Below are 15,419 nucleotides of genomic sequence, written 5' to 3' on the forward strand. Positions count from 1 at the left end.
CTCAGTGTCAGTGGTACAGACAACTATCTCAGAATTCAACTTCCTTCCAAATCCCTGAATTCAGAGTCACTCACTTCTAACAATATTTGGTATGTTTTATTTTCAAAATATAAGTATCAATTATTTGATATTATCATGTACAAGTTTCGAGTTTAGTCTGGATTATGACAAGATTTTTAAGAAATGCAAAAATATTTATGGAAGTCTAAAAATATTATGAAAGGTGGGTAAATATAATTTTAGTAGCACACCAGAAGACTAAAATTTCAATATGGTTATGTGGTCTTGGAATGATGCTCCTATAAAATTCAAATGTATTTTGTGCTATATAACCTTTATTTTTCTGTTATGCCATTTATCTATCTGCTATACATTTTCCTTCTTTTTTAATGACTTTTTCAGGAAAACATAAAGCTTGAAAATAAAGAAAAGATGAAATTAATTCATAAATGTCCATATTATGAGGAGTGGCCGACTTTATCCATATGTGAGCTAGTTGCACTCATTAAATGGAAAAAATTTCCTCCAGGTCATGGTGAGTTTAATGCAATTTTGAATCATCTTCTTTATATAACATAGTACTGGCATTTGTAATTTTTCATTGTTTTAATGTTTGATATAACATTTCTTCATATTATTTTACTTAATGTACTTAAGCACATTAATTTACTTAATGTGACCTTTTAATTAGACATTTAGAATCCTGCCTGTTTTTTTATTAAAAAATCATTCTGTATTGGCTTGAAGATCTTAGGACTGGCCTTATTTCCACGTCTCTCTATATTTCCCCATGGCCCTGCCCTTCTTGCTCTATTGTCCTTACAGTCAATCAAAGACCAAAGAAGGAGAAATGCAGTGAGAAGTTATATCCATTTTTCCTGTCCTCCTGATTGAATGCCTACTTAAGCAGCAAGTTTCCTTATCTGTACCTGTGCTATACATTATCAGTGGAAAATACAGAGAATAGGTGAGGCTGAGCTAAGGGGTAGCAGCAGTGAAGCTGCCATCATGTCCAATATTCAGCATGACAGGGATGTGTGGATTTCCTGGTTACACATACAAAAAAAGCGTAGGCAGCATTAAGTCATTTTGTACAATTGTTTCTATCTATGAGAGCCCATTAGTAAGAAATGTCACCTGCTATGGACTCAATGTTTATGCCCCCCAAAATTAATATGTTTAAGGCCTAATCCCCAATATGATGCTGTTTGGAGGTGGAGCCTTTGACAAGTGATTAAGTCACTAGAGTGGAGCCCTCATGAATGGGATTAGTGCCTTTATAAGAAGAGACATGAGAGAGATGATCTCTCTCTCTCTTACCCATATGGGGATACAAGAAGGCAGGTATCTGCAAATAAGAAAGAGAGATCTTACCAGACACTGAATCTACTGGCATCTGTATCTAGGACTTCACAGTATCCAAAACTGTGAGAAATAAATGTTGTTTAAATGGCCCAGTCTATAGGATTTTGTTATATCAGCCCAAACTGACTAAGACACTGATACAAGAGGAACTGTGGTAGGTGGGTCAGAGCAGCCTTAGATCTCCTCCAGTAAGGAATCCCTATATCCCAATAAAAGATAATAGAGAGAGGTTTGTAGCCTTGCCTGGCTTTTCTCTTAGTGAAACAGTGGAGTATTTAGTGCCTAAGATTATAATGGAAGAGGTATGTTTGAGAGAAATACTTCCATTTCAAGTTTCAGAGCCGTGAAGTGTAGTGAGGGATATAGCACTAGGAGGAGGTGAATATTTCAGGTAAACTTAAAATTAAATTCTAAAAAGAATGAGTCTGAGTTGCTAATTCCATACTGTGAATGTTAATGATAAAAATATGGTGAAGTTGAGGAAAACCTGGCAAAGATGTCCTTTGAGTGAGTCAACGTATAATAGAAAAGTGAGGTACAGCATAGCACCAATATGGAGGGTTGTTTTATAAGAAAAAAAGTAAATATGACTACAGGCAAGGTTATGCTTGAAAACCTAAGATTCTCTAATAAACTTGTTAAATTTGGTGAGGGGCACCTGGGTGGCTTAGTCAGTGAAGTGGCCGACTCCCGGTTTCAGCCCAGGTCATGATCTCACAGTTCATAGGTTCAAGCCCTGTGTCAGGCTCTGCACTGACACCATGGAGCCTGCTTGGGATTCTCTCTCTCTCTTTCTCTCTGCCCCTCTCCTGCTCATGCGCTCTCTCCCTTTCTTCCTTTCAAAAATAAACATTAAACAAAATAATTTGGTGAGATTATAACTCTTTACTAAATTTGTTCCAAATTTCTTTCCTGTGTTTTTTTTTTGTTTTTATTTATCACAGTTTTGAAATACAATGTTTAACCCATATTTAGCCAAACACATATTTTATCATGCTTGTAAAAATTGAATTTTTGATGTATTTTTGTTCATGAAACACTTTTTCTAATGAGTTATTAATGCCATTTTTGGCCAACAGTATATATAAAAAAGCAAGTAGTAAACTGACTTGGGAAAAAAAAGAATTGAATATTTATAAATTCAGCATTTTTTATTGAATAGAAATATATATTCTTTAATATGAATGTTTTGATTTATTATGAGTTCCTCCTTTGGTATCAGAAATATCACATTTTGGTCCATGCCTCAATCCCAAGACTATTTTGTATAAAAAATAATACTTCAGTCTTGTCTATATGTGAGGACATTAATATTTTGAGGTGTATATGGGGAATAATTATGAGCTTTTAATGCATTTGATTACTAATGATGACTAATATGTGTCTCAGTCTAAAATATCAACATAAGATATTTAAATTTAGCATCAGAATGTTAAGGAGGTACTGACTTGATGCAATTTTTTAGACTAATGCTGGTTTCAACTTCTTTTTAGTAAAGGTCTTTAAAAATAGTGGTGGAGGGGTGCCTGGGTGTCTCAGTTGGTTAAGCATCTGACTTTGGCTCAGGTCATGACCTCATGGCTCATGAGTTTGAGCCCTGTGTTGGGCTCTGTGCTCATAGCTCAGAGCCTGGAGCCTGCTTTGTATTCTGTGTCTCCCTCTCTCTCTGTCCCTCCCCTGCTCATTCTCTGTCTCTGTCTCTCTCAAAAATAAATATTTAAAAAAATAAAGGAAACAAAAAAGAGAAAAAAATAAGAATAATGGTGGAATCTATCTATTGCATTGGACAGTCTGTGATTATATTGAATAAGTCAAAAGTAGCATTATTTTGCCACTGATTCCCAAATACAAATATGTGGTGCTTACATTTATACAGTTTTAAAAATCATTTGTCCTCCTTAGAGAAGAATGACAATTACAATAAATGATCTTCAAAGCCCGTTTCAGCCCTGAAATACTGTAGTTCTTATAAATAAACATACCTAGGTGAAGAATAAGTTCTGTCAACCTAATCAAATTTTCTTTTATGGTAGTGACAAACTTGATATATCAAAGAGAAGCATTAGATGTAATACTTCTCGACTTTCCTCAAGATTTTGAATTTTTATCAGAAAATGTAGAGACTGTTGCTCAAATTATACTTTTATTATCTAGGTTTAAAATTAGCACCAGTATGATTTCCAAAGCATAATTATGTGTATTTTGATCTTTTAGGAATGTATATTGGATGAAGTTTCAGAGAGATTTAATTATTCAAAAGAGTGATAGAATTTAGGATTAATCTTTAGCAATCTATGAAATAAGTGAAGCGTATTTCTGGCTCAATTTCCTTTGTTAACTTCCTAAGTCTTCTTACTTAAGCTTCACATGCCAATGGATCCTGACTGTAATAGATGTGTACAATGTTGCTTGTAATTTGGGCATATCCAGTTCCTATCACACCAATTAAAGTCTTCACAGGTGTTATTTTTTTCGAAGTATGACTGGCTGAAAAAATAACAACCAGCTTATTTCACTAATCAGCCAGTTTCTGTGGTTATTGTGTATAAGAAAAAATATTAAATTAAGTTGGCATCAATCAACTATTTATGTATATTTTATTGTTATCCTACCTATATCAGTATGCTCTGTCTTTTCCAGGCAAAATTTGACATAGCAAACAATAACTAGAGATACTTAAAAAAAAGTGGTAGTCAACTTAGTTCTGAAAGATAAAATATGCCATTATACTAATAGTAAAAAAGATATCTAGTCTTCACAAACCAAAAGCGGAGAGTTTCAGACACAGGATATATACTTTGAAATTCTACCTAATAAAAATGTAAAGTTCTGGGCTCTGAGTTCCAATAAGTTTTTGGCTTCAGTATTGTGGGGTTTTATATTCTCAGCCCCAGTGCACACTTTTGAGCATCCCAGAAAAAAGTTGGTGCTTAGAAGTGCTATTGATCCTGATGGTTTTTTTCCTTCCATTCCTTTTTTATGGCTATTTTTTGCATTAGGTAGATATTTTCTAATGTAATATATTAATTCACTTAATATTTTCTTAATAGACTTTACAGTTTAGAGCACTTACAGGATCTCAGCAAAAGTGAGCCGAAGGTACAGATATTTCACATATACCCCCTATCCCCAGTTTTACATAGCATTTCCCACTTTTTTTTTTTTTTTGCCTTTTGAGAATGGCTACCATGATTTTATTTTTAATTTAATTTACTGTCAAGTTAGCTAACATACAGTGTATACAGTGTGCTCTTGGCTTCAGAAGTAGATTCCCATGTTTCATCGCTTTCATAAAACACCCACTGCTCATCCCAACAAGTGCCCTCCTTAATGCCCATCACCCATTTTCCCCTCTTCCCTGCAACACCCCTGCCATCAACCCTCAGTTTGTTCTCTGTATTTAAGAGTCTCTTATGGTTTGCCTCCTTCCCTCTCTGTAACTTTTTTCCCCCTTCCCCTCCCCTATGGTCTTCTGTTAAGTTTCCTAGTTCCAAAGTATATTCTCAATATTTTTTTTTAAATCTTCTTGCTCTTCTCTTTGGAATTACTGTTCTAAAAGTATTTTAAATCTATTTTATTTTAAAGGTATCTCATGTTAGTTACTTTATAATTATTTTATAATTATTATATATCAATACATTTTATTTACATTTATTATCAATGATGTACATTTTTTATCAACTGTTTTGTATTCCTCTTTGGATTCACTATTGTTCTAAGTGAAATTCATCTTTTTAAATTTGTTTCACATGATGTCAAAAATTGATGCTTATTTTTCCTCACTCTATATTCCTATTTTAAGTTAATAGAATTCTAGTTTGAAATTTTTTTTGAGTACTTTGAAGGTGACCATAGTTATATAATGGAATGGAAGTGTAAATATTAGTAATTTTTAAAAATAATTCAGCTATACAATAATTCAGTGTAAACAATGTTTACATACATACAGTGTGTAAAGGGTATTAGAAATGTAATATTTTCCTAATAATATTAAGGAGTTTGATGATATTGGTTAATACATCAAGAAAGAAAGCCTTAAGAATATTATTCAAAGTTGTGGAGGACTTTTGCTTTCATAAGAGCTTATTAGGTAATTCAAACTAAGTCTTATCCTAAAAACAATTAGAAAACCTGGAAAAATGTATGTAAAAACTATCTACTTGAATTTTCTGATGTCTAACAAGATAATGAAGGGGGACGTGGAGGAGAAAGACTAATGGTCTACACCAAAACCTGAGCAGGAATGCAAGATACAAATATACATCGAGATGTTGTGTATTACTTCATTTCTAAGACTCACCTCTTCACTATTCTGGAAAATTTAGTGCCATTATCACTTAATGTAATAATTACTCCTCTCCCATTATTTTTGGTTTCTTCTGGAAATCGTAGTAGCTGTATGATGAATGGTCTCCATCTATCTTCCATATCTTTTAAAATCTCATTTCAGATTCCTTCTGAATGATTATTCTGAATGATTTTTCTCATATTTTATCCATTTCATGAATTGTTTCTTTAGTTTTAATCAATGTGTCCATTGAGTTTTTTTAATAACTCTTTATTACTTTAAAAAGCTTAATTTTGTTCTTTTGCAAAATGCCTTTTTGCTTCCATGATGTCATTCTCTGGTTTCATGATCTAATATATTAATTGTATATAGTTTCTTTATGTTGTTCATTTTTTAAAGTTCTTTGTTGACTTAACATTGTAGGGTTTTTTTTTCACTTGTGAGGCTTATAATTTTTTACTGTGATTTTGTTATTAGCAGGGATTGCTTCCTATGTGAGTTCCTTTTTTCCTCAATTCATACCTAAGGTTTTAAATTTATACTTTCCTGGATCTTAGCTGTTTTTCTAGTTGTGTAACAGAATTTACAGTAATCTTTTAGCTTTGAGTCCTGTACTATTTGTAAATGTATACTCTGCACTCACACAATTTATAGACCTAGAATCTTGATTTTATGACAGCTATTCCCAGTTCCACAGCTGGATTAGTGGTTAAAGTTTTTGTTGCCTCCATTTCACATATAGGTGATCCTCCAAGTTCCTAGACTTTATGCAAGAAGGCCCAATTCCAGTTCCTCACCTTCCATGGTTCTAAGTCTCATCTCCTATTCCCACATGTATGACAAACCCTGGAATTCACCCCCTTTGGCCTTTATTCTAGTCTGATATCACTGTGAACCACTTTGCTTCAGCAGTGATTGTTTAAAATCCCTCTTTATTTCTGGACTTGCAGATTAAATCTCAGCTATCCATTCAACTAAAAAGATAACTGTTCAGCCTTTCTATGGATCTGAAATGTAGGAGCAGATGTCCTCTCATATCATCTTAACCATATAGACCTGATGTTTTCCCTAAGAAGCTTCTCAATTTCATAGATATATATTATCTATGATAAATATCTATCTATCTATCTATCTATCTATCTATCTATAATATATATCTTATTTACAATTAAGTACTCTAGAGTAACATTTTGGCATGCTAAATATTTATCTTTTACATAATAAATTAGGACATCCTACATGTGTATATATGTATATGCCAGTGATTTATATATTGCATAACACTATATTCATTTTCATTATTATCATTTCCAACATATGAGGATAATAAAATAAGCAGAAGACCAATATATAAATTCTATTTCCTCACTCTTTCAACAAATATTTATTGAATGGCTACTATGTTCCAAGCATTATTCTATGTACTTAAAATGAATCAGTGGGTAAAACAGAAGATCTATTCTTACAGTTATTTTCTTCATGCTAGTGAGAAAATGGGAATTTTTTCTTGCCCTGGGAAGGTAACATTGGGCAGAAGTATGACACCCATGCAAGACTGTTTAGATCCCCTTTTTTCATAGACTCGGAGTTTGACCTGCAATCAGTGCTTTTGCAGACTCTTCTAGACTGCTTCTGTCACAATCACTGGTATTTTTATGTTGATGAATGATAATGAAGTTTAATTTGCCTCCATATTTTTATAGCTTCGACAATGGAGTACCTTTGGAACCCTGGAAGTTACAGCTCAGACTGAATCAGACACAAAGGAGTACTCAGTGATCACAGAAGAAGATTGTGAAATTCTTAAAATCCCAGCAAAGGATTATGTGAGGTTAAAATCGGTATGATCATATCTAATCTATATTAACACAATAGATGTATAAATTCAAGCTAAGTTTTGCCTCTAGACATAAGATGTCCACATTTCTTTTATTTTTTTAATATAACTTGACTTGGAGACAATAAAAATGTGGTTTATTTGGTGAACATTACTTAAGTTTCTGATGATGATGGGTAGTTGAAGTAGAAAGAAAGGTCTCTATGAATATATTTTATGTGTATTTTGAGCACTTTTGGTTTTTCATGAATTTTAAATCCATTCATTTATGCATCCATTTATTCATATATTCATTCAACAAGCATGTTTTGGTTGTCAACAGCATGTCATGTGTTAGGGATACCAGACAATCATACAGACAGATCTCTAAATCTGTACAGTCCACCTGAAAAAAAAACAGTTGGGAATAATTGGCATGCTATTTTATCGCTTTAATAGACATTCAAAACCCAGAGTTGCATGAATAGGTGATCACAACTTAATTCTGATCCCCTAATTCTGCTACATTAAGATAATTTATTTACTTCAAGTTTACCAACTTACTCTCCTTAAGTCAAATACAAAATGTTCGCTTTTTTGATTTCTCCTCACCTGACGGCAGAGAAAGTTTGTATAAATGACTGCATCAAAAGGCCCCCATTGTTCTGCTCTGCCAGCTTTTCTTGAAAGGGTCTAAGTCTGGTGCTGGTGCAATAAGGCACTGGCATCGGCTACAGTTGGGTTCTTTGGTTGGAGGGAGATGGTGAGTCATCCGTCTTCTTGACTTAGGTCTCTAAAAATAGTCAGGATTTCTTTTGATATAGTGGTCTCAGTGTCAGTGGTACAGACAACTATCTCAGAATTCAACTTCCTTCCAAATCCCTGAATTCAGAGTCACTCACTTCTAACAATATTTGGTATGTTTTATTTTCAAAATATAAGTATCAATTATTTGATATTATCATGTACAAGTTTCGAGTTTAGTCTGGATTATGACAAGATTTTTAAGAAATGCAAAAATATTTATGGAAGTCTAAAAATATTATGAAAGGTGGGTAAATATAATTTTAGTAGCACACCAGAAGACTAAAATTTCAATATGGTTATGTGGTCTTGGAATGATGCTCCTATAAAATTCAAATGTATTTTGTGCTATATAACCTTTATTTTTCTGTTATGCCATTTATCTATCTGCTATACATTTTCCTTCTTTTTTAATGACTTTTTCAGGAAAACATAAAGCTTGAAAATAAAGAAAAGATGAAATTAATTCATAAATGTCCATATTATGAGGAGTGGCCGACTTTATCCATATGTGAGCTAGTTGCACTCATTAAATGGAAAAAATTTCCTCCAGGTCATGGTGAGTTTAATGCAATTTTGAATCATCTTCTTTATATAACATAGTACTGGCATTTGTAATTTTTCATTGTTTTAATGTTTGATATAACATTTCTTCATATTATTTTACTTAATGTACTTAAGCACATTAATTTACTTAATGTGACCTTTTAATTAGACATTTAGAATCCTGCCTGTTTTTTTATTAAAAAATCATTCTGTATTGGCTTGAAGATCTTAGGACTGGCCTTATTTCCACGTCTCTCTATATTTCCCCATGGCCCTGCCCTTCTTGCTCTATTGTCCTTACAGTCAATCAAAGACCAAAGAAGGAGAAATGCAGTGAGAAGTTATATCCATTTTTCCTGTCCTCCTGATTGAATGCCTACTTAAGCAGCAAGTTTCCTTATCTGTACCTGTGCTATACATTATCAGTGGAAAATACAGAGAATAGGTGAGGCTGAGCTAAGGGGTAGCAGCAGTGAAGCTGCCATCATGTCCAATATTCAGCATGACAGGGATGTGTGGATTTCCTGGTTACACATACAAAAAAAGCGTAGGCAGCATTAAGTCATTTTGTACAATTGTTTCTATCTATGAGAGCCCATTAGTAAGAAATGTCACCTGCTATGGACTCAATGTTTATGCCCCCCAAAATTAATATGTTTAAGGCCTAATCCCCAATATGATGCTGTTTGGAGGTGGAGCCTTTGACAAGTGATTAAGTCACTAGAGTGGAGCCCTCATGAATGGGATTAGTGCCTTTATAAGAAGAGACATGAGAGAGATGATCTCTCTCTCTCTTACCCATATGGGGATACAAGAAGGCAGGTATCTGCAAATAAGAAAGAGAGATCTTACCAGACACTGAATCTACTGGCATCTGTATCTAGGACTTCACAGTATCCAAAACTGTGAGAAATAAATGTTGTTTAAATGGCCCAGTCTATAGGATTTTGTTATATCAGCCCAAACTGACTAAGACACTGATACAAGAGGAACTGTGGTAGGTGGGTCAGAGCAGCCTTAGATCTCCTCCAGTAAGGAATCCCTATATCCCAATAAAAGATAATAGAGAGAGGTTTGTAGCCTTGCCTGGCTTTTCTCTTAGTGAAACAGTGGAGTATTTAGTGCCTAAGATTATAATGGAAGAGGTATGTTTGAGAGAAATACTTCCATTTCAAGTTTCAGAGCCGTGAAGTGTAGTGAGGGATATAGCACTAGGAGGAGGTGAATATTTCAGGTAAACTTAAAATTAAATTCTAAAAAGAATGAGTCTGAGTTGCTAATTCCATACTGTGAATGTTAATGATAAAAATATGGTGAAGTTGAGGAAAACCTGGCAAAGATGTCCTTTGAGTGAGTCAACGTATAATAGAAAAGTGAGGTACAGCATAGCACCAATATGGAGGGTTGTTTTATAAGAAAAAAAGTAAATATGACTACAGGCAAGGTTATGCTTGAAAACCTAAGATTCTCTAATAAACTTGTTAAATTTGGTGAGGGGCACCTGGGTGGCTTAGTCAGTGAAGTGGCCGACTCCCGGTTTCAGCCCAGGTCATGATCTCACAGTTCATAGGTTCAAGCCCTGTGTCAGGCTCTGCACTGACACCATGGAGCCTGCTTGGGATTCTCTCTCTCTCTTTCTCTCTGCCCCTCTCCTGCTCATGCGCTCTCTCCCTTTCTTCCTTTCAAAAATAAACATTAAACAAAATAATTTGGTGAGATTATAACTCTTTACTAAATTTGTTCCAAATTTCTTTCCTGTGTTTTTTTTTTGTTTTTATTTATCACAGTTTTGAAATACAATGTTTAACCCATATTTAGCCAAACACATATTTTATCATGCTTGTAAAAATTGAATTTTTGATGTATTTTTGTTCATGAAACACTTTTTCTAATGAGTTATTAATGCCATTTTTGGCCAACAGTATATATAAAAAAGCAAGTAGTAAACTGACTTGGGAAAAAAAAGAATTGAATATTTATAAATTCAGCATTTTTTATTGAATAGAAATATATATTCTTTAATATGAATGTTTTGATTTATTATGAGTTCCTCCTTTGGTATCAGAAATATCACATTTTGGTCCATGCCTCAATCCCAAGACTATTTTGTATAAAAAATAATACTTCAGTCTTGTCTATATGTGAGGACATTAATATTTTGAGGTGTATATGGGGAATAATTATGAGCTTTTAATGCATTTGATTACTAATGATGACTAATATGTGTCTCAGTCTAAAATATCAACATAAGATATTTAAATTTAGCATCAGAATGTTAAGGAGGTACTGACTTGATGCAATTTTTTAGACTAATGCTGGTTTCAACTTCTTTTTAGTAAAGGTCTTTAAAAATAGTGGTGGAGGGGTGCCTGGGTGTCTCAGTTGGTTAAGCATCTGACTTTGGCTCAGGTCATGACCTCATGGCTCATGAGTTTGAGCCCTGTGTTGGGCTCTGTGCTCATAGCTCAGAGCCTGGAGCCTGCTTTGTATTCTGTGTCTCCCTCTCTCTCTGTCCCTCCCCTGCTCATTCTCTGTCTCTGTCTCTCTCAAAAATAAATATTTAAAAAAATAAAGGAAACAAAAAAGAGAAAAAAATAAGAATAATGGTGGAATCTATCTATTGCATTGGACAGTCTGTGATTATATTGAATAAGTCAAAAGTAGCATTATTTTGCCACTGATTCCCAAATACAAATATGTGGTGCTTACATTTATACAGTTTTAAAAATCATTTGTCCTCCTTAGAGAAGAATGACAATTACAATAAATGATCTTCAAAGCCCGTTTCAGCCCTGAAATACTGTAGTTCTTATAAATAAACATACCTAGGTGAAGAATAAGTTCTGTCAACCTAATCAAATTTTCTTTTATGGTAGTGACAAACTTGATATATCAAAGAGAAGCATTAGATGTAATACTTCTCGACTTTCCTCAAGATTTTGAATTTTTATCAGAAAATGTAGAGACTGTTGCTCAAATTATACTTTTATTATCTAGGTTTAAAATTAGCACCAGTATGATTTCCAAAGCATAATTATGTGTATTTTGATCTTTTAGGAATGTATATTGGATGAAGTTTCAGAGAGATTTAATTATTCAAAAGAGTGATAGAATTTAGGATTAATCTTTAGCAATCTATGAAATAAGTGAAGCGTATTTCTGGCTCAATTTCCTTTGTTAACTTCCTAAGTCTTCTTACTTAAGCTTCACATGCCAATGGATCCTGACTGTAATAGATGTGTACAATGTTGCTTGTAATTTGGGCATATCCAGTTCCTATCACACCAATTAAAGTCTTCACAGGTGTTATTTTTTTCGAAGTATGACTGGCTGAAAAAATAACAACCAGCTTATTTCACTAATCAGCCAGTTTCTGTGGTTATTGTGTATAAGAAAAAATATTAAATTAAGTTGGCATCAATCAACTATTTATGTATATTTTATTGTTATCCTACCTATATCAGTATGCTCTGTCTTTTCCAGGCAAAATTTGACATAGCAAACAATAACTAGAGATACTTAAAAAAAAGTGGTAGTCAACTTAGTTCTGAAAGATAAAATATGCCATTATACTAATAGTAAAAAAGATATCTAGTCTTCACAAACCAAAAGCGGAGAGTTTCAGACACAGGATATATACTTTGAAATTCTACCTAATAAAAATGTAAAGTTCTGGGCTCTGAGTTCCAATAAGTTTTTGGCTTCAGTATTGTGGGGTTTTATATTCTCAGCCCCAGTGCACACTTTTGAGCATCCCAGAAAAAAGTTGGTGCTTAGAAGTGCTATTGATCCTGATGGTTTTTTTCCTTCCATTCCTTTTTTATGGCTATTTTTTGCATTAGGTAGATATTTTCTAATGTAATATATTAATTCACTTAATATTTTCTTAATAGACTTTACAGTTTAGAGCACTTACAGGATCTCAGCAAAAGTGAGCCGAAGGTACAGATATTTCACATATACCCCCTATCCCCAGTTTTACATAGCATTTCCCACTTTTTTTTTTTTTTTGCCTTTTGAGAATGGCTACCATGATTTTATTTTTAATTTAATTTACTGTCAAGTTAGCTAACATACAGTGTATACAGTGTGCTCTTGGCTTCAGAAGTAGATTCCCATGTTTCATCGCTTTCATAAAACACCCACTGCTCATCCCAACAAGTGCCCTCCTTAATGCCCATCACCCATTTTCCCCTCTTCCCTGCAACACCCCTGCCATCAACCCTCAGTTTGTTCTCTGTATTTAAGAGTCTCTTATGGTTTGCCTCCTTCCCTCTCTGTAACTTTTTTCCCCCTTCCCCTCCCCTATGGTCTTCTGTTAAGTTTCTCAGGATCCACATATGAGTAAAAACATATGGAATCTGTCTTTCTCTGCCTGACTTATTTCACTTAGCATAATACCCTGCAGTTCCATCCACATTGTTGCAAATGGCAAGATTTCATTTTTTCTCATTGCCAAGTAGTATGCCATTGTATATATAAACCACGTCTTCTTTATCCATTCATCAGCTGATGGACATTTAGGCTTTTTCCATAATTTGGCTATTATTGAAAGCGCTGCTATAAACATTGGAGTACATGTGCCCCTATGCATCAGCACTCCTGTGTCCCTTGGGTAAATTCCTAGCAGTGCTGCTGCTGGGTCGTAGGGCATTTCTATTTTTCATTTTTTGAGGAACCTCCACACTGTTTTCCAGAGCAGCTGTACCAGTTTGCATTCACACCAACAGTGCAAGAGGGTTCCTGTTTCTCCACATTGTCCTCAACAATGTTGTTTCCTGTTGTTAATTTTAGCCACTCTGACTGGTGTGAGGTCATATCTCAATGTGATTTTGATTTGTATTTCTCTGATGATGAGTGAGTTGAACTCATCATGTGTCTGTTGGCAATCTGGAGGTCTTTTTGGAAAAGTGTCTATTCATGTCTTCTGCCCATTTTTTCACTGGATTATTTGTTTTTCATGTGTTGACTTTGATAAGTTCTTTATAGATTTGTATAGCAACCCTTTATCTGATATGTCATTTACAAATAACTTCTCCCATTCTGTAGGTTGCCTTTTAGTTTTGTTTATTGTTCCTTTTGCAGTGCAGAAGCTTTTTATCTTGGTGAAGTCTCAGTAGGTTATTTTTGCTTATATTTCCCTTGCTTTCAGAGACATGTCAAGTAAGAAGTTGCTGCAACTGAGGTCAAAAAGGTTGTTGCCTGTTTTCTCCTCTATGGTTTTGATGGTTTCCTGTCTCACATTTAGGTCTTTTATCAATTTTGAGTTTATTTTTGTGTATGGTGTAAGAAAGTGATCCAGTGGCATTCTTCTGCATGATGCTGTCCAGTTCTCCCAACACCACTTGCTAAAGAGACTGTCTTTTTTCTATTGGATACCCTTCCCTGCCTTGTCAAAGATTAGTTGGCCATACATTTGTGGGTCTCATTCTGGGGTCTCTATTCTATTCCGTTGGTCTATGTATCTGTTTCTGTGCCAATACCCTACCGTCTTGATTATAGCTTAGTAGTAGAGGCTAAAGTCTGGGATAGTGATGCCTCCCACTTTGGTTTTCTTCTTCAATATTACTTTGGCTACTTGGGGTCTTTTGTGGTTCCATACAAATTTTAGGATTGCTTGTTCTAGCTTTGAGAAGAATGCTGGTACAATTTTGATTGGGATTGCATTGAATGTGTAGATTGTTTTGGGTAGTATTGACATTTTAACAATATTTGTTCCTCCAATCCATGAGCATGGAATGTTTTTCCATTTCTTTGTGTCTTCTTTAATTTCTTTCATAAGTTTTCTATAATTTTCACCACACAGATCTTTTACATCTGTGGTTAGGTTTATTCCTAGGTATTTTATGGTTCTTGGTGCAATTGTGAATGGTATCAGTTTCTTTATTTGTCTTTTTGTTGCTTCATTATTGGTGTATAGAAATGCAACAGATTTCTGTACATTGATTTTGTATCCCGCAACTTTGCTGAATTCATATATCAGTTCTGGCAGCCTTTTGGTGGAGTCTGTCAGGTTTTCCACATAGAGTATCATGTCATCTATGAAAAATGAAAGTTTAAATTCTTCTTTGCCAATTTGGATGCCTTTTATTTCATTTTGTTGTCTGATTCTGAGGCTAGGACTTCTAACTATGTTAAACAATAGTGGTGAGAGTGGACATCCCTGTTGTGTTCCTGACCTCAGGGGGAAATCTTTCAGTTTTTTCCCATTAAGGATAATATTAGCTGTGGGCTTTTCATATATGGCTTTTATGATGTTAAGGTATGTTCCTCCTATACTGATTTTCTTGAGGGTTTGTATTAAGAAAGGATGCTGTATTTTGTCAAATGCTTTTTCTGCATCGATTGACAGGATCATGTGGTTCTCATCCTTTCTTCTATTAATGTGAAGTATCACATTGATTGATTTGTGAATATTGAACCAGCTCTGCAGCCCAGGAATGAATCCCACTTGATCATGGTACATAATTATTTTAATATGTTGTTGAATTCTATTTGCTAGTATCTTGTTGAGAATTTTTGCATCCATGTTCATCAGGGATATTGGCCTGTAATTCTCCTTTTTAGTGGGGTCTCTATCTGGTTTGGGAATCAAGCTAA

The 15,419-nt window shown here is 34.2% G+C and overlaps 1 protein-coding gene across 1 annotated transcript in view; it reads left to right on the forward strand.

Moving 5' to 3' along the window:
• The window catches only part of CNBD1 (cyclic nucleotide binding domain containing 1), a 467,744-nt gene that overhangs the window by 307,575 nt on the left and 144,750 nt on the right, over positions 1 to 15,419 (forward strand). The window contains exon 8 of the mRNA XM_042924364.1: positions 403 to 535. Within this exon, the coding sequence (XP_042780298.1) occupies positions 403 to 535 (133 nt within the window). The remainder of the gene's footprint in view (positions 1 to 402; positions 536 to 15,419) is intronic.

This window comes from Panthera leo, chromosome F2 (genome assembly GCF_018350215.1).
Source record: "Panthera leo isolate Ple1 chromosome F2, P.leo_Ple1_pat1.1, whole genome shotgun sequence".
NCBI lineage: Eukaryota > Metazoa > Chordata > Mammalia > Carnivora > Felidae > Panthera > Panthera leo.